General features: G+C 37.4%; 1 protein-coding gene across 3 annotated transcripts in view; it reads right to left on the bottom strand.

Annotated features, from left to right (window-relative positions):
- LIN7A (lin-7 homolog A, crumbs cell polarity complex component) overlaps positions 1–19,814 on the bottom strand; it is a 48,826-nt gene that overhangs the window by 10,736 nt on the left and 18,276 nt on the right. For all 3 annotated transcript variants that reach the window (XM_063396410.1, XM_063396411.1, XM_063396412.1), the window contains exon 2: positions 16,172–16,290. In XM_063396410.1, coding sequence (XP_063252480.1) covers positions 16,172–16,290 — 119 coding nt within the window. The remainder of the gene's footprint in view (positions 1–16,171; positions 16,291–19,814) is intronic.

Below are 19,814 nucleotides of genomic sequence, written 5' to 3'. Positions count from 1 at the left end.
AACCTGAACTGGCCTGAGTGGGGTGTCAGCCTCCAACAATGGCTTCTTTGGTCTCTGAACTTTCTTATAAACTAAAAGACTTAGGAAAGTGATGTTAAAAAATATATAAGCTGCTCAGCATACAGAAGAAGAATGCTGCTCAGCTGAAGAATGGAAACGAAAATAGTTCTGGAGAAAGGTCACAGTACTACCTTTCATCAGCCATAACTAGCAATAGTGAGAAGGGGTTGACAGTCTAGTAGGTCAGGTCAGACACAGCCAATGAGTAAGAATATCTTTTAAAAAGAAATTGTACATACACATAAATGACATAAAATCAACACTGCCAATATATATAACTGTCATTTTTTTCTGGTATACAGTTTTGGCCCACTTTCCTTGGTCCTTAATTCTGCCTTTTAAACCTCTCCAGTAAAGAGAAAGGAAAAGGCTTTGTCTTACATTGCCTTTGTTCTCTAGATTTGTCACACTCTTAGAAGAAAAATGACAACCAAAGCATTGACACTAGCCATTTATTTCGAAAGCAAACCAAAAAAATAGAAGTATTTATATATAACATACAGGAAGGGTTTTGGAAGACAAAGGTGAATGCAAACAAACCAAACCTTTTCTTTAACTTTCTTCTAAAACCAGCAAACTTAAAAAAAAGAGTTCCTACATGTCACTGATTTACTGTGGGCATTTTCATGACCCACTTCATCAGAAATTTTGTCGTTTCAGGTGCTTTATGTCTCAGGCTGCACTCCTTGTCAAAGAGAACCTTTGCTGTTAAAGTATTTCAGTTTTTGCAGCAATCTCCTTAGATTTCTCGAGGAGTGCAGATTCAAATGTGCTTTCAAAATATATTTACCTTTCACTCATTTGCTGATGCTTAACCGAAGTGCCAAACTTTTCTCTTTGGTAATGTAAATGTTACTTTGGCGGAGAAGTACTTAACTGACCTACAAACAAAGGCTTGTCCCATTGATAGACAAAAGTTCCCCATGCCCCTGTCCTGGTGACTTGTTATGCAGTACCACAATGATGCATCTCTCCCCTCTAAGCATGTTAATATGAAACTTAACACACGACAAGCACCTAAACAGAATAAAGGTGCAAACATCTAAGCAGAATTAAGATCTGTGGCTCATTTCTGACTTCAGTGGACAGACAAGCACTCTTAAGTAGCAAAATGTTTGGGGATGACTGATCCCCAAACCCTTTTTCTTGGGGTATCATACATAAGGAAAAGGCAAAAAAGGAAAGGAGATAACAAAACATGATACATTTCAGAGATATAAAACATGACAAACACTTCCACAATATAGCAAAAGATTGTTTGTCTTGACTATTGTCAGCACACACGTCATTCTGGGACTGAGTTGAAAAAAACCTGGGCCAATTAAGAAAATGAGACAAAGGGAGCATGCTGAAAATCCTCCTGCTTTCTCCATTTGAAATGAAATCTTGCTTCCATTGGGAGCATGGACACTGATCACAGCAGGAACCAGGATTTTCCCCTTATTTGTAAACATTTGGGAAAAGAAAGCTCTTTTATAGTCTCTAAAGGATTTCTGGTCTCTTATTCCAGTTTTAGTACTGGATGATACCATTATAAATATGTGTTGAGCCTACATACTCAGCATTATACTCCACAGATCAGTTCAGTGTTTATTTTATTATGTTGTAGGACATATTATTACATAAGAAGTATTACTACATTATATAAGAGTACTGTGTAATTGCAGTAATGAATCATTACATATTTGTTTCTTCAAAACTCATAGTGTACTGAACCACTGATAATGCTGTATTTTCTTCAGGTTCCCCTTCATCTTAAAACATGACAGCAGATTCTACTTATTGTTTTTGCTTGCACAGCTTTAAATGCTGTGGCTTGCTAAAATGTCTACAGGCATGTATTTGAATATTGAACTATGATGACATTAAATAACTTTGAAAAAAGGTCACAGTATTTCATATAGAGGAACAGTTACTAAAATGTTCTTTAAAATATTCATGAGTAAGGTTAATTATCACAAATGTGAGCTGATAATGATACACTTGTGTCATTGTTTGTTAGGTTTGAAGTCATATAACTTCCTGTTGACTGCATCCTACCAGTATCTAGCTGGTAAACTTTTTAATATGCACTATACTGGTAACTAACTTGTATACTGGTGAAAAAAACAGACTCATCACTGTGTGATTAAATTAGTAAGATAAAAAATAATCCAGCAGCTCAAAAACTTCTGTAAAAATATGATTATATGATCAATATTGTCATATAATCCTAGTGTCATATAAATGCTAACAGATTTAAAATATTATGCAAAGAATTATTAGTGATCATGGTATCTAGAGTACAGTTCTTACAAAAAGAGTCCTGCATGTCAGATCTCACTGTCTATAAGCAACAGATGCAACCAGTCTTGAATATTTGCATGAGGCATTTGTAAATCTAATTATCCTATTTGACTGTTAAGTAATACTTAATGTAATTTGAGTTTAAGAATGATAAAACATATACACCCACATAACTTTCTTATTACTAAGTCAGTTTGACAACCAAACACAGATTAATCATACCTGTTCCACCAAACCCCTTAAACTCTTTGTAGGGTTCATTTTAATCAGGGCTTGCCTTTGCAATGCACAGAAGTCCATAAACAAACACTGTTTGTTTTCCTGTAGCCACACTAAGCCCTTTATCTATGCTGTTCTCAGCACCACCTTAGCCATGATTTTAGCACAACAAATCCATTCTGCCCCCTCTTCTATTTACACAGAACACATAAACTGAAAATATCTTTGTTCTCAAACTGAGTAAAGTAGAATTTAAATCCTCCTGGTATGGAATACAGCTTCTTGTTCAATTCACTATATGTGACAAGTAATTGAAATGGATTTTAAAAAATCTTTTCTTTCAATTCCTACTATTATCTGTACATGTGATTATATTTTTAACATATAGCAATTCTCCTGAATCTAATGATACCATTCTTAAGAGTCCTGTATAAGATCTACTGTAGATTTCTTTACTTAAACAAAGTATCAGTCAGTATAGAAAAAGACAAAAGCACAGATTTTAATTTAAAGCACTTGAAATTCTCCCCTCTAGGATGTTTACTAAAGAAATATTTTAAAACAGTGACCTTTGTCGACTCTGATACATGAATCATTTTTAAAGACATCATTGTATAGTATGATTGAGCTGAAGAAAGAAAATTAACATACCACAGAATCACAGACTGGTTGAGGATGGAAGTGACTCTAGAGGTCCAACCACCTTGCTCAAGCAGGGCCACCTAGATCCAGTTGCCCAGTACAGTAACCAGGTGGTTACTATATATTACTAACTTGAAAAAGAACATACCTATTTTTGTATGTACAGCTATGTATATTTTTTGAGTGTCTGTAAGACTACATGGGTGTTTAGTATTTATTTATTTAGTATTATTTTATTTACTGAAGGATTCCATACACAGTCTGATGGTCTAGTGCCTAGGGAAAAGAGCTTCCACAATTCATTAGTAATAGAGATTAAATTACAGGTGAAATGTCAATGTTTCAAGACACAAACCTGCAGCTGGAAGGTAAACGGTAATGTTTCAGATCATTTCTCCCCCCCAGTGATTTCTACCAAAACTGTGAGCGTCCGTGTGCTGAATGTTCATTGGGTAAAGGCGTGCTGCAGAGAGGGGTTTGTTCACACAGATCTCATTTGTGCTGTGGAGCAAGACGTACTCGGCTTTGTTTTCTCTTTCCTGTGGAGCACAGAATACAACACTCCCACCAAGCAATACTCCTGAAAGCACAAATACAGACCTCAGACTTTTTTCAGCTTCTGCAGGTAGTCTCCTCAGACATAACCTAAAGTTATTCTCCCACAGTACTCAAAGATTACAAAAAGAGTGAGGGAGGTAAATTACAGCTAGAAAATTTGAACTTGGAGGTGAATCCTCCTTGTACTGTGTCAGCTCTCACAGGCACAGAGAAATGCACATTTTATTACCTCTCCCAGCAGGAGCTGTAGTGAGTCAGATGCAGCAGGTATTATTGTTACGATGATGGGCCTCATCCCCACGCATTCAGCTGGGAGGCAGAGCAGCTGGTTTAAGATTACTGAGTGCAGGAAGGGGAACAGCCTTACAGGTACTTTAGGAGCTAGCTGCTTACCAAAAATTACTCCATAAGGACACATAACAAAGCAGCAAGTTATTTAGGGCTCGGCTATTTAAATCAACGCAAAGCTGTAGAAGGTCCAGGAAAAACAGTGCACGTAGCAGCCTGTTTTGTAAAGGTGTCTAGAAGCATATTCTGTTTACAACCTGAATGATGCAGCATCTTTTCTGATGAATTCTCTAAGACAGAATTTAATTATATAATTTTATTCCATTAACTTCTGTAATAGGTATTTAATGATTCATCCCCTGATGAAACAGGGGGATGTACCTACATCTGTACCTACGATAATGATGCTCAACTTTAGGACAAGCTGATCTGAACACCAGAAGGGCAGAGATATGAGACAGAAGTCATTTTACAGCAATGAATAGGTGCTTAGAAACCCCCATAAACACAATCCATGACAGAGTACATTTCAATTCAGACCTGTAATGTAGCAAGCCCAGATACAGTTTTCTGAAATTTCTAAGTGGGGAAGTAACCAAAATGTTAGGGGTTTCTTAGCATGAGATGATACATGTGGGTAGTAATAATTAGCTGTGTTTCCACAGTGTCTGCAGTAAGATAATAATAAAAAGACATACAATACTTCCTTCAAGAAGTCACAACCTAAGTAAGTGACTTAGGTAAATCATAGGTAAGCAGGTAAAAGGGTGAAACGAAGAAAAATCCCTGCAAAAACACTGATAAATGATGTTTTAAATATATATTGGCATCATCTGGGTTTAGCTCTTTTGCCATATTTTTTGTTGCTTCAAGTGTAGAAAAATATTTTGTATCTATTTTTGGAAGAAGACTTTCAAGGAAGAGAAGACAAGAGCCTGACTGACAGTACAGAGGGGAGAGTTAGCATGAGAATAACCAGAGCAAGGAGGACATAATTGGTTTCACTGTGCTTCTGTAGTCATGTCAACGGAACAGTGTACATGTGTGCATCCTTGCAGAACTGATGCTAAGCTATAAAAGAGAGATTGTTATTTACTTACACCTCAGTACTATGCATCTGCTGTCAACGAGCTGAATCCCTGTCCTCCTAATTGCCTTCATATGTTGGAAAGGATGATAAATATTTTTCCCTTCTAAGATGTCAAGCAAAAAGAAGTATCCTCATCAGTCTTTTATCATGGTGAGAACAGCATGCTTTATTCAGCTAGTTGCTGGCCTCTCTTCTCTCCTCCTCTCCAAATCTGGAGCTGACTCCCAGGACTTCAGTCTCCTCCTGCTCTGAGACCCACACTTCACTTCGTTTGGTGTGCATGAACCAGTCCTTTGGGGCAGGCCAGGAGAATGCCCAATCTTCTGACTGGGACAAGTTACAGAGCAAAGGTGCACTGGAGAGCTGCACACCCTTCCACTGTGATGCCTTTGAATCCCTTGTTTCTGAGAACAAATGCCACCTGCAGCACAAATTATTTGTGTCTCTCCCACTCTACTTTGTCTTCATGATTTTTGACTCTTTCACATCCTGTTCGGCCTTTTTCTTTACCCATAACCTCTTGTCTATATTTTCCATTCTTAATCCAACATATTTATGTCTGTGGAAAGGAATGCATTGGTTTGTATGCCTGGACAGACTCCCCTTGAGCTGTGCTTCAGCACTCAATTCAGATCATGCTGGATCACATCAGTGAGCAAGGACATCTTAAATGCTACAAAGATCAGAAGGGACTCTGGTAATCTCTTGTACAGCATAAACCATGGAATCTTACTTATGTAGAGGATCTTCCCTGTGTAGAAATCTTACCTATTTTATACCAATTGCCATTTTTGCTTGAACTATAGACTTTTCAGAATTCAATCAAAATCTCTGCCTTTTATGGTAGGTTTTCTGAATTTTCAAACAGTATCTGCTTTTCTACAAAATTACGTACAAATAGATCTAATCATCCATCTAAGATGACACTTGGACAGATGATGACATTAAAAAAAGAAAACATGTCAGACACAACAACAATGGTGCATATTAGCAGCATGGAGGTATGCAGCTGACCCAACCACATTTCCTCTTCCATAATTCCTCTTTGTTAATTCCTCTTTCATAGTGACTTTTTACATCTGAAATTTTACTCAAGCTGAAAACCAAAGCAGTGGAGCACTTCCATTCAGCCATAAACCTGTGGCAGCTCAATGAAAGTGGAAAATATCTAGCAATGGTGTGTAAAGTTTTGTATATCTTGAATATCAGATGGAATTTCTGGTTTTATGCCTGTGTTCTGCTTTTTAAAAACCATCTCATGTGATAAGCATATCTACATCTTTAAGAGCATGTTTTCTCCAGAATTATATATATGCAGAACTACCGCCTTTTGTTAAGATACTGTACTAAACACTGTCATACACCATAGTCCAGAAGACAATAGTTCCAGAGGGTAGTTGAAAGCAGGGTGATTGCCTTCTCTTTCAATCTAGTTGACTCAAAAAATATTAACCTTGTGTTAATAGCTACTTTTATTTTTGGAAGTTAATCTAAAAAATGGGGGAAGAGACCATTCTGAATGACTGAAAAGCAAGAGAATTTGAGAACTATCTAAATAGCAGTGCTTGTGAGGGACAGACCCCCACAAAACCACTGCTTGTGGAAGAATGCCATGGATGCAACATATACACATTAGAACTTCAAGTTTACAATAAACTTAGATTCTTTTAAACAAGATTGTTTTAGCAAATGAATCACAAAAGCCCATTTTGTTATAGGACTATGACAGGTGTTTGAGTAATCCCAACAGAAGCAGACTTAGGCAATGTTACACCCAAGGTCCCAGTATATATAATGTACATAACCTTCAGTCTGCCCCTGAGAGCAAGCTGATGAAAGTTCTTTCATCAATTTCACCAGGACAAGTCAATAGATACCTGTGAGTACAGGGAGGTTGAAATGGCTGAAAAGTACCTTTGAGAGGAAGGCGTGAGATACATTATTGTTCTCACTGGAAGAACCAACATGTCTGTATTATGTAAGTTCTTGCCTGCAGCTACTGAATTTCGACAACTGAATTTGAAAAAGCTGCTTTATGACAACTAGTCTCTATTAATGAGCTATTTATATCAGACAGAATGTGGTCATTCAAGGTTGCTGGCATTCTGAATATTTTTACACTATAAGCTCTCATTAGCCTTTGAGCAGTTACATGTTTGCATTGGGAAAACCACTCGTGTCTATTTTCAAAACCAAACTTTGTTTCATTTTTGCAACTGTTGCAGCAATGCCTTTCCATAAAGTAACACTGCATGGATGTTGCCACATGATGCCATAGGGATGCTAACCCATTAAAAAGCACAAACCTGTAAATGAAATGCAGTCTTGTTTAAAAACTTGAGGAGATAGTTTTAATTTCAGATCACATGGAAGAAGTATTATGAATGTTGGCTTTAGGATTTTCATTGAGGATATTTTATTTAAATGTTTCCCCCTTTAGGGGATGGGGGTTATGGAGGAAACTAGGTCAGTTCTACTGAAGTGAAAAAACTGATCTGAATACTGATGCATTATTAAGCTGTCCTTAGGCACTAGAAAAAAAAAACCAACAAACCAGCAAACAGCACGGGACTGAGACATGAGACATTGTTAAAACAAATTAATCACTGCAAAGGTATAATATTTTAATTTAGGGTGAAATACTCTATGAAGGCTCAAGTAAAGTGGAACTTCTTTTTTTTTTTTTTTTTTTTTTTTTTTTTTTTTTTTTTTTTTTTTTTTTGGTGTAGAAAATGGTGGTATGCACTCTGCTCTGCCAGTATCTGTGGTGGTGTCAGTAAGCTAAGCCAAGTTTTGGTCCCTGAGCTCTTGCCATATGATGCTGCCTCTGTCCAAGAAACAACCCAACAGGGTTTACAGGCTGGGGCCAGAATCTCTTTCCTCCCTCATGTGTGAGCAGAAGTATGTAGCAGATGTCGAAAACGCACACTGTCACATCCTCTGCATATATTGGGTGAGTCAATTGAAACACGCCTGGTACTGCTGTTAGGACACACAAGACCTGTGTGCCCCCTCTTCCTTCCAGTGTCAATTCTGTCTGGAGTCATTGCTGACATTCTGAAATCAATAGGAAGTTGCTTAACACCCTTTAAAGAATGAGGCAAAATAGACTTTGATTTGCAAGTAAAAAGTACTTACATGAGGAACAAGAAAAATATAATTGGATCATTTCGTTTATTTCCTATCTCTTACACACTGTTCTATATTCTGCTCTAGGTCAATGGGAACTATGATCTGCCATCTTTAAAACAGTGCTATAGGTGCTGCAGAAACTGTATCCCTTGTAATCACTTAGCCTTAGCAAAATACAGTTCTAAAAGTCCCTATTGCTGCTTCTACTGAAATATACCAGGATAAAAAGAAATATCAACATGTGTGATTAGTTGATTCCTCCAAGACCACTTGGAACTCATAGCTGATAATTTAAAACTCTCTCTTAGACCTCACTGCCAGTTACTTTTGAGTTCAAAAATACACCAAGCATTAATAAACACTAATTTCCTCCACTTTATCAGTAAATCTGTATATGCTGTTGAAGCTGACATTTGCAACAGCCATATTCCAAACTTTAACAGATTTGTCAAAACCTTGCCAAAATGAGCACCTGGATGAAACATGACATCATCATGCAAGCTCATCTCAAATGTTCCTATCAAGCTGAGAAGGCAGGGAAAAGGAAGGAAACTACTGATGCTCCTTGTTTTAAATGCCAACAAAAATATAGCTAAAATAGAGTTTTAAGAGTTTTGCAATTTCTTTTCTTTTCTGAAGGCACAATTTAAAAAATGGAGATTGAGCAGCATTTCTCAAGAGGCCCAACTCTGACATCAGTTAAGTGGCAGCAGAGGGATACTGAGGCTCCATCAAGGCAAAAAATGGTGCAGTGGCTTCCAACAACTGGTCACTTATTAATATTACTCAGTAGTTAACCTTGCTGCTGATTTCTCTCAAGAGGAAGAAGCAGGCTTGAGACAAACTGCAGAAGAGGCTATTCTGTTTATTCTGAAGAGTTTTATGTGATCAAATAGGATACTGCAACAATAAACTAAAATAATGTGAGCAAACAAAAAAGATGCTGAGATGCACCACACACATTCCACTGGAGTCACCCTCTGCAGCACATACAAACTGCAGCTGTGTGACAACAGGAGAGTATCACCTGAGCACCACTCAGACAGTTTTAGTAAATATGATGCAGCCACCCAGATAAACGGTAAGATGAACAAGATAATGTGGTTGTTTTGATTCTGTACATCTCAGGACTCTTGAAGTGCTATAGTATTTGTCTGTTGTGAAAGGCAGTTACACAAGCAGAGCATAAGTAAGTTAGATATATAGCCATCAGCCAACTCTAAAGATTGATCTTTAATCAAAACCAGCGGGAGAAAGCACCCATTAAAGACCAATGATACAGGCTGGGGTACTCTGTCTGTGAAATCTATGTATTTAGCTCTAGGCAGCTAACAAAAAAGTGACAACAGCAGCTGTTTTAAATCTCCTGCAGTGAAGTCATGAAAGTAGTAGGGACTTAGTAATTGCACAGAAACTAAATAATGCTTTCTCTCAGATAATGCTTGGGCAGCTTGGAAAATTCATATAATTGCCATTAATGAAGGCCATCTGCTGAGTTACAAGGTAATAATTTCCAAGAGTTATGCCATCCAGGGCTTGCGAGCAACCAAGTAATGCTTCAATCAGTTATGGTAAAGTGGCAAATGAAACGTCATTGTTTTTCAAAATTGGAGTAATTTCTGATTACATTCATCCTAAAAGATAGCATATATTTTAACATAGTAACATAGTAGGGTAAGAATTAAAAAATGAAAAAAGTTCTGTGTTTACTGCTTAAGCTTACTTAAGCTTTTCTGCCAAATTTCTTCAATGCCTAATCCAGCATGGTGACAAGACAGAGCAGACAGCTCAAGTTTAGAAATCTCATTTTTTATTATCTAACTAGCATACATTACAAATCCTTTTCTCAACTCATCATTATGAGTACAGTACCTGCAACCAGGAGGCAGAAGACAAAATCCTGTAAAACATGAATACATTACTACTGTGCCATACCATCATATTTGAGTCAAGCTAAGTAATGTCGTTTTCTGTCAGTGATGGAAGAACTTATTTAGTGGAAACTTATATCATTATTTTATGCGGCTTTTCATTGCTAGGACAGTGGAAATGAAAAAGGGATGGAAAGGTACAGTAGAAGATTCTTGCAAATCTACAAATTCTTGCAAATTCTTGCAAATGCTACACAGCCCCAGAATTCAGATAAACTGAATGGCTTGGCTGACACTATAATCTACTCCAATATCTAAAAAAAGATAAAATAACAAAACTTTACAATTAGCATCCAGAAATGCACATTTTATTGGAAAGTTACAAATAAATCAATGCATAAACGTGCAAAAAAACCGAATGAAATTGGTCAATTTGCACAATTCTGTATTTGCTACTGCATGAATCCTACTACTAAACTAATGGTGCAGTGATACTGAATAAGCTATCAGGAACACCAGGCCAAGTTATAACAAGGTATCAGATTAGCCTAAGGAGAACTCTGCTTCCCAGCCAGTCTAATGAGGCATCATACTAATACAACCACACCGCTTTTTGTGACCTGAGGTACAAATCTGAGCTGATAAATCTCCATCACTTTGCTCCTATGTGTTGTCCTATTGCCCTTTTGTTTACTAATTGCCTTATTAGTAAGTCTGACATATCACTTCTGCTCAATCTGACCAACAGTTCGGTTTGCACGGGTAAACGTTGACAGCAGGGGATCTTTAGATGTCAGGCTGCCTACTGAGCTTTAATCACAGTTCTGTGCTGTGAATTATAGCAGTAAGTCTTCTCAATAATTTTTTTTTTCAAGCTTGCATCTTATAATTTGAAAACTTCAAAAGCTGGGCGTGCCCTGTGGAGACGACAGACAGACCAGAATCATATTTCTCCTCCTGTAACAAATATGCAGCTTCCAGCAGAAAAACAAAAAGCATTAACACAGGACAGAATTTGGATTCTGGGGCTTACCTTGGTACCAACTGAGAGAATTTGGCCTGGTGCATCTCTATTTTTATAAGGACTCATGAGACAGAAAACAATGAAATTCTGCTTTCAGAGACTAAGTCTGGGATGTGGAGGAACAGCATTATATTGCAAACTGAACAAATTTTAAGATTCTTGAAACACAATGAAAACAGGTATTTAAATGACTCCTACATTAAAATCTTAAATTAATAATTGAATAAAAGAATTAATGAGAATTTTTGCCTGAGTCCAGCTAATACCCAGATTGTTATATTCAGTACAGCCCTGTAACAATGGAGTACACCAACACACTGGTACATCTGAAGTGAATGAACATCTAAGGGTTCCAGACAGCCTTCTGCTGTCTTCTGGTGGTACTGTGCTTGTCACTATACTGTGACACACATGTATCACAGTATAGTGATAAGCACAGTACTACCAGATTCAGTATTCACCACCCAGCAGCCTCCTTCTGGTCCCTCAATATTTGCAAAGACATTTATCAGGGTTAATAATGGAAAGTGTGGGTGGGCATCTTGAGGAAATGGCCAGATAAAAACACATTGCACATCAGCAGCACTGGAATTCTGGGTGTTCAGACTGCTAAGGCATGGAAATGAAAATTATTAATTTAAGGAAATCATTCCAATATACTGACTAGGCTTATTAAACTTTTCTACCTAATATATAATGAAATTGTGATTTTAATACTATACAACATAAGCAAATACATCTCTAAAGCAACTAGGGAGTGTCAAGACGTCATAAAAAATGTGAGTCAGTGTTCTGCTACTGCCATTTTTATGCCTGTAAGTTGACAGGAGTCTTTAAATGTCCAGGATGCTCTGTCTATATTTGATAGCAAGCTTAAAAAATTTTAAACTACTGAGGTGAGAACTGAACTATTTTCAAAGACAACATGCTTTCTTAATGTCTAATTTCATACAAGATGTACAAGATTATAGTACTTTGTCTAGATTGCTCCTCCTTTGTCAGTGACTGAATCCTACAGAATTGCTCTTCTGTGATGACGTGATATTTTGGAGGGAGTCATAACAATATAAAATAATGGTTACTTTTTTGTGTATGGTTGCCACATCACATTTTTATCTGATTAATTTGGCATTGATTTATAGCTATTTTCTAGTCAGATCTTATTTCAAATAATATCGCCACAGAAAAACTTTAGATTTAACCTTGAAATGGAAAATTGAGTAGCAAAGGCAAGCTGGGAGAAAAATGAAATACACCTGAATATTACATATTTAACACACAGAAATGGAAATCACCAGGAGATGCAAGTGTTTATCAAACTGTTTTGTTATCCTCCTGGTGCTTGACCACCAATTATCAATGTTAGGAGTAAATTAAATTCACATAAACTATTAAGGCATGTCACATTTTCTTGTTGATGTTCCACTGTGTTTTGCTCAGCTTTTTATTCTATCACTTGTGCCTACAGGTCTTTAGGGTTTCTTGCCAGACCAGACCTTATCTTACAGTTCTTACAACTTCCTTTTGCTGACCTGTAACACTTCAAGTAACTTTATTGATTAGGTTGTCTAATTTTATGTTGCATATGAATATAACTTCTCAGTAACTCAATTATGCATTCACTTTCACAGCGCTTCATTTATTCCAGTAACCCCCTGGAAATCAGATGAATATAGCAACAGCTTTAAATAAACAGCAAAATCATTTAGAAGGATAAAGGACTTAAAGGTGTAATGGACAAGATTTGTGCAAGTTTTATCAGATGACAAAGCTATAGAAGGCTAATTAATCTTCATGTAGCTAGGGAGCTTATAAAATAAGAAATTTTAAAACACTTTTTTTTTTTTTTTCCCCCAAACTGACTTTTAGTGTGATCAGACTTTGGTTAACTTGTTTTCTGGTCTAGGGGTATTCAGGTGAAAAGGAAATATTGAGGCCATTATACACTTCAATTATTTCCATTATTTTCAGAGCTAATCCATATTCCTGCCTAGTGCCAGACAGAATATTTCAGTTGGTGGTGCTTATATTTAGCTAAGTGAGAACCATTAATCACCATTTCCTAACATAGCATCCTTGAAAAATGCTAAAGTACTTCTATTTAAATTTCATTCACTCAGTCACTTTAAAAAAATTATTTCTATGGAATATTAGTTTAGGGATTTGAAATTTGATTTGCTAAATAGACCCCCATAAATACAATTAATTACAGCCATTAGGTAAATTCCTACACATTAGATTGAAATGTATGTCATCTAATAACATATCTCATACTTTTAAAGGCTGATGGGTCATAAAAGTAACCTCCTGCTTCTGTAGTTAAAGAATTCCTACTTGTAGAAGGGACAAGTCACATTTAGTTAGTACAGTGCATATTATGTTTCATCTTTGATCCTTTCACCTACACTCAGCCCAATGCTGAGTTTCTCTGGGACTTATTTTACCAACCAAACTGACTGGACAGTTAAGTTTCCATAATTTCATAGACTGGAAAATGAAAATTTTTATTTTCCAAAATTCTTCCATTATGGTGTTTATAGGACCACAAAAGTCAGCCTTGATCTCTTTTACTAGATTTTCTGATGAAAGAAAATAAGGCTCAGACAGTGCACTATAGAATGAACACAGCACACTGCAGATCTGAATATCTGCATATATATAAAAAGCAGTCTCTTTCAGAATTTGCATACTAACACAAAGCCTACCTCCTCATGCCATTTTGATTACTCCTACCTACAGCTCACACCCGATCTGCTTCACTCCCACTTTTCTCATTATTTCCAAATGAATACAGTGCATTCGCTAGTAATGTCAACAACTTTTCTCCTCTAGTCTGTGTAGGTGGTAATAAAGAAAATTAAAATCTAGTCACCACACTCTCACATCCTGCACTAAAATAAACAATTGGAGAGAGCATTTGTAGAGAAATTTCTGTCTAGCCTTAGCTAGACAAAGTTCAAACACACTCAGAAAAAATCTGTGCCGTTCAATAAACCCCAGTGTACATGAAGGGCATAAAAGAAGGGCGTCCCTGATTAATGACACAGCACAGCTCAGATAGCCTCCCAGCCCCTGTTGCAGTGCTTGGAGATGGCTAACAATGTAAAGAGACCAATATATTCCATAATTTTCAATTTTTTTTTAATATAAAAGCAATTATTTTCTAAGTTTTTCAACAGCTCTTCAGCTGGTAGAAAGAAAGAGGGTTACAGTCTAAATATTTGCCACAGACTTAATGTAACTCAAAAGAAGTCTCATGTTGAACAACCTTAAGTACTCACAATGTACATATGTCAATCCTCCCACTATTCCTAAATGAAAAGATTTATTATTGGGCCTTTTATATTTGAAGATTTTTTTCTAAAACAAGATTTACACACATAGAAGTGAATGGTACAAATTTTTGGGGTGTAGAAATTTTGTTCTGTGCTAGTGATATATTAGCAGGATAGGTTATATATATACTTAATAAGAAATACTTTTTTTTGTTTCTGAAGTTGGTAGAATTGTTTTTCATCATCTCTCAATTCTTTCGTAACAACTAGTTCCAGTCACGTGCAGGTTGTCTTTACACAATACTCTGTAAAGTCTTTTTGTGCCACTGAGATGATTTTGTCAAGATCTACTTTCAGATTCATTGAACTGAGAATGCATTTTTCTAAGCCAACTTCCTAGTTCTTAAATTTTGTGTTTGCTTCTGCTAAAACTGTTTTCCAGAGACAATATAAATTTGCTAAGATTTCATTGACGATGCTTCAAAAATTCAAAGCTACTTTTAACAAATAGAGTACCAGGCTCTGCTGTCTGAAGAAAACCCCAAACAATCCCACAACTTTTCTATGCCCTGTGGTTACTTAAAGAAACATTTAGTTTGGTTAAATGAAAGGACTAGTCAGAATATCAGCTTTTAAGGGCACACAGTGCCATTATTTCTTGTCAGGGAACACTATATATTATTTATTGTCAGAGAACACTACTCCCTTTAAAAAGACTTGAAAACTGCAATTTAATTAGGTGGAAGCCTCTCCCTGATTGTCACATTGAAGATTATATTCCATAAAACAAAGAGTGCATTCCATTTTGCTTATTAAACTAATGTCTGTCCATCTCTTTTTTCCTTTCAGCCACTCAGCAGTCCACTCAATCAATCTGCTGCTGTTGCCTAGTTATCGGGAGCTCAATTTTGCTACCATTGAGGGAACATTAGATTCCCCATTGATTTGAGCAATGGAGGACTGGTTCCAGGCAGAGACAGATAAACAGAAGTTCTTACAGGTTTTCTCCTAAAAAGATGTTGCCTTCATTAGGGCCTTTATGTTGTATTAAATCATGTTCTCTTTTAATAAACTCCCAAGAGAAGTGTTTGTCATTTAACTGCTTGTATCCATGTAGAAGTGTGGTGCATCTTCTCTAGCTTGACTGGAAGAAAACAGTTATTATTTATCTACTGCTAGGCAGAGTTTAGGAAGAAAGGCCCTGACCACAGCTGGTAGTGGAATGATTGCAGTTCTTAGCACTATGACAAGCATTTCTGACATGAGGAGCAAAGCCCACTGGGACCACTGACTTCCAAGCTAAGATTCCTGTCAGCTCAGTTAACTTCAGCCTTGCCCCTTTTGGTCATCACTGCATTCTGATTTTATCATCACCTGAGCTCAAAGGAGAGACATTCAAGTTTGCACTGACCCAAACTGGTATGAGCCCATATCCCAGCACAGTGCTCTACAGGTTACCTCAAACAATGTGAGCAGCATACTAAAGTACTAATTATTCACCCTTTCCCCTCAGGAAAGCTAATTGCTTCAGCCTCAATGTCTTGCTGACCCAACTGTTTTGTGTCTGCTTTTCAGTAACTTCAATGTTCTGCACATTAGCAGGTAGCTACAGACACATCTCACATCCATCATCCTTTACACAAGGTAGCACTGAAAGGCAAATACACTTTTCTTTACAGGTGAGGAATGTTAGTCTAAGAAATAACTATAAATCTCAAATTCATACCTCTCTGATAGCTGTACAAAACTCACTCTGCAGCACCTTCTTTAGAGACTGTAGCTTGTGTACTGGTACTTCTCCAGATTCCTGCAGTTTCTCCAATAACTCAATTGCTCTTGCAACATCTGAGTGGGGAAAACAAAAGGGATATGGATCAGTATAAACAGTGACTAATAAAGGACTAAAAAGGGCACACTGACTGTCATTTTAACTTTAAAATCAGCTTTACCAAGACATACTGTATTAGTCTTGTGTCATACCAGACTTTGCTAGGCAACAACACTGCTGTGCTGTCCCAACGAACAGACAAACCATGCATTCACACGTACAACAGACAGAGAGAGGTTCAGTCTTAGTAGGAAATATTCTTTGCAACAAAGGTACAAGTTCAAAGTGACTAATCTGTATTAAACTGAAATATTTCTTACTTTCTGCAGAAGAGAAAGTGGCACAGGAAAAACATAGGGTTTACTTTCAGAAAATCTGAAAAAATGAAGCTGTGTCTTTAAGCACCCTCAGGATGACAATGACCAAGAAAAAATGCTTGATCTTTGCTTCTTATAAATGTAAATATCAACCAATAAAAGTTTTCTAGAGGCAGGTAAAGTCTTCTTTGGAAGAATGAGAAGTCTACTAGAGAAGAGTAAAGGTAAGGTTCTTGTCTAGGTCTCCAAAGACTTGGTCTACTACACAAAACCAGTATGACCCGTAGAAATACATGAAGAAATACATGAAACACTATTTTTGGTGGCCTGACTTCTCCTTAAGCACCTATGTATTGTCAAGAGAAAGATCAAAGTGTCTTTGAGAGCAGTCCAGTGGGCTCAAGCCATATTGAGTGGTGAGTGGGATTCTGGTCTGGCTGAACAGTACCAGTACCTTCAATCAAATTCTTTCTCTTTAACACTAGTTCCTCATTTACACAGCTATTAATAAAATACATCAAAAAAAGCCCAAACCAACCCATAAGATGCCCAACAAGCCTTTATTACTGGGGACACAGAAGCACAAGGAACAGTGGCTGGTCTTATGGAGAGTGGCATAGTCAAGCAAGAGACACACTGTCTTACATTAGCAGTGAACTGAGCAAAACATATCCTGGTCAGTCTTAAGGATGAAAGCTCAGACGGAGGGGATTTTCTCCTCTGCCACTTAATGGCTGCCTTCCAGCTTTTCCTTTAAGTTTCCTGGTAGAGTTGAACCTGGCAATGCTGCCATCTTGACTGTGTGGCCATTTTCACGTCTTCTCGTGTCTTTTGCACAGCCACCAGAGCCACTACTGGCTAGTAACACCACTCTGCTAAACATAGGTCTGTATTCCAGTGAAGAAATTAATGGGTAGCACTAAATGATAAAACAGTATTTGAGGTATTTTAATTCTGTGTTTTACGTGGAGAAAAAAAACCCCAACCTCTCCCTTCAACCACACAACTCCAGAACTACTACAATGTCTAGAAGCAACCTTATATAATTCTCCTTTCCAATGACAAAGATCATACTGTTTGTGACTGGGAGATTATGCTAATTGAAACAGCTCTACAATACTTGGCTTGTAACTGAGCTACACTGACCAGATGTCTGATGCAACAAAGATATGACAAATCTCTTGGAAATAAAAAAAGACATGACAGTGGATAAGCTGCAATAGGAAAAAAAATCATCATAATATATTTGTGTTTATAAGAAAATCATTGTTATCCACTGCATCAATGTTAGGAAAAAGAGAAGACATCTCAAAAAAATTACAATTTAATTAAAAGAGGCTGGCAACTAGTCAGCATGGTAGTTTCTGCCTTAGTAGACTAAAAAATACCTAAACAATTCTCAAACATTTTTAGAGGCATCTGCCAAAAGACAGTTCAAATCATGAGAGGAAGCACATCAGAAAGCAGAATGTTTCAGGAGGATGGTTCCACTTAGTGGGCTGTAGCTTGCATGGCAGAACAGTCTTGGAGCTCATAAACTTTCAGATGAATCTAACCTGACCCTGAATTCAACAATTGCACCTGAGCTTTTTCTCCAAGCAGTGCTTCAGCTGCTACTGGGCACCCAGGCCACGTTACCAGATCACAGCTGTATCAGGCAAGATCCTTCTGAAATGGAAGTGATGGTCAGAAAGCTAAAAGGAGATCTGGTATAATAAGGCCATGGAAATCAAGAAAAAATTAGATTCTAGAGAGAAGAAAATGACTGATAAGAGCTAATACATCAAAGACAATGGTTTTAGGATTTAAGGACTGGTAAATACACTTTTAGCAAGAATCATTTCAATAGAGTTCAAAAGAATGACAAAACATCAAATATCATGGAATCACAGAATCATTAAGGTTGGAAATGTAATATGCAAACCTAGCACAATTTTTGATGTTGTCAGTAATAATGTTGTTAATGTTGATTTTTTAACAAAGCTACTGAATGATTTGCTTTGGAATTTTTCTTTCTCAAGGTTATTGTTTCCCTGAGATTCTCCTTGGGGTTGCTGTTCCCCATGGTAATAAGGGTTCCCCCAAGATTGCTGTTCCCTGGGAGTTTCCCCTGGGTTGCTGTTCCCAGAGGTAATAAGGTTTTCAGTCTTCTCTTTGCCCTAAGTGTTACACACCAGAGGTAGAGACGACATGTTGAGTCTGCCAGTGCACATTTCCAAGGCTGTTTATTCTTCATTATCTCAGTCCTTTTTCAACTCTGCCAGGCACTTCCCTGGCAGGGTACCTTATCTTAGTTCTTTCTCAGCTCTGTGAGGCATCCCCAGCAGAGCAGGACACGCGGCAGACTGGGGCGGATCAGAGAGCCCAGCGCCTTAAGTATGGTATCTTTGACCCAACCACTGTCCGAGACGTATTTTTTATTTACAAAATTTTACCAATACGTATTACCTATACTAACATGTCAGTTCTACTCTAAGCCAATCTCTAAAACCCAACTCAGCACAAGATGGGGGACGAGAACAAGAACAAGGAAGACAGGGGCCACTCCCCAATTCCTCCATCTTGTCTCTTCAGCCCCATTTGCTAAGAATCCTAATTTCTATATTTATATTCTATAATAAACCATCCACTACTTATTTCAAATTCTTAGGATTTGTAATTCTTCCTGCATGTGAGTGTTCACTCCCATGGACAGTCCCAGTGTCCTCCTGGGATCAGCGTGGGTCTAACTGACCCCCCTGTACAGATCCCAGACCCCCCTGTCCGGTCTCCAAACCCTCCAGGGTGGCCAGAGGGATGTTCTAGACTCCGACATTTCTTCATCTGCCGCACAAGACTTGTAGCTAGTTCAGACAGCACAAAGCAATTGTATGACTTATTCTGAAGAAGCTTCAACAGCTTACCATAATAAATCAGATAAAGTCTCTGTAATTTGTCTTATACACAATAACTATTGACATAAACTTAATCAGACTGGGGTCTTAACCAGTCCAGTTCAGGTAAGTTTTGAACTGTCTACAGTTCTCACCAGCTACAGCCAGTAGCTGGTGAGAAGTAAAAGACAATGCTACATATGGCAGATTGGTTGCTATTTTGCAGCTGTTTTGAAGTGTCATCATGATACCTGAAAGTTCTGGGAAACAGCACATTTCTATAGCCCTGAAACAAACTATATTAAAGGAGAAATTCGTACTGATTGGAAGGAAACATAAAAAGCTTTAGGT

This window comes from Prinia subflava, chromosome 4 (assembly GCF_021018805.1).
Source record: "Prinia subflava isolate CZ2003 ecotype Zambia chromosome 4, Cam_Psub_1.2, whole genome shotgun sequence".
Lineage (NCBI taxonomy): Eukaryota > Metazoa > Chordata > Aves > Passeriformes > Cisticolidae > Prinia > Prinia subflava.
This window is presented reverse-complemented; position numbering and strand designations above follow the sequence as displayed.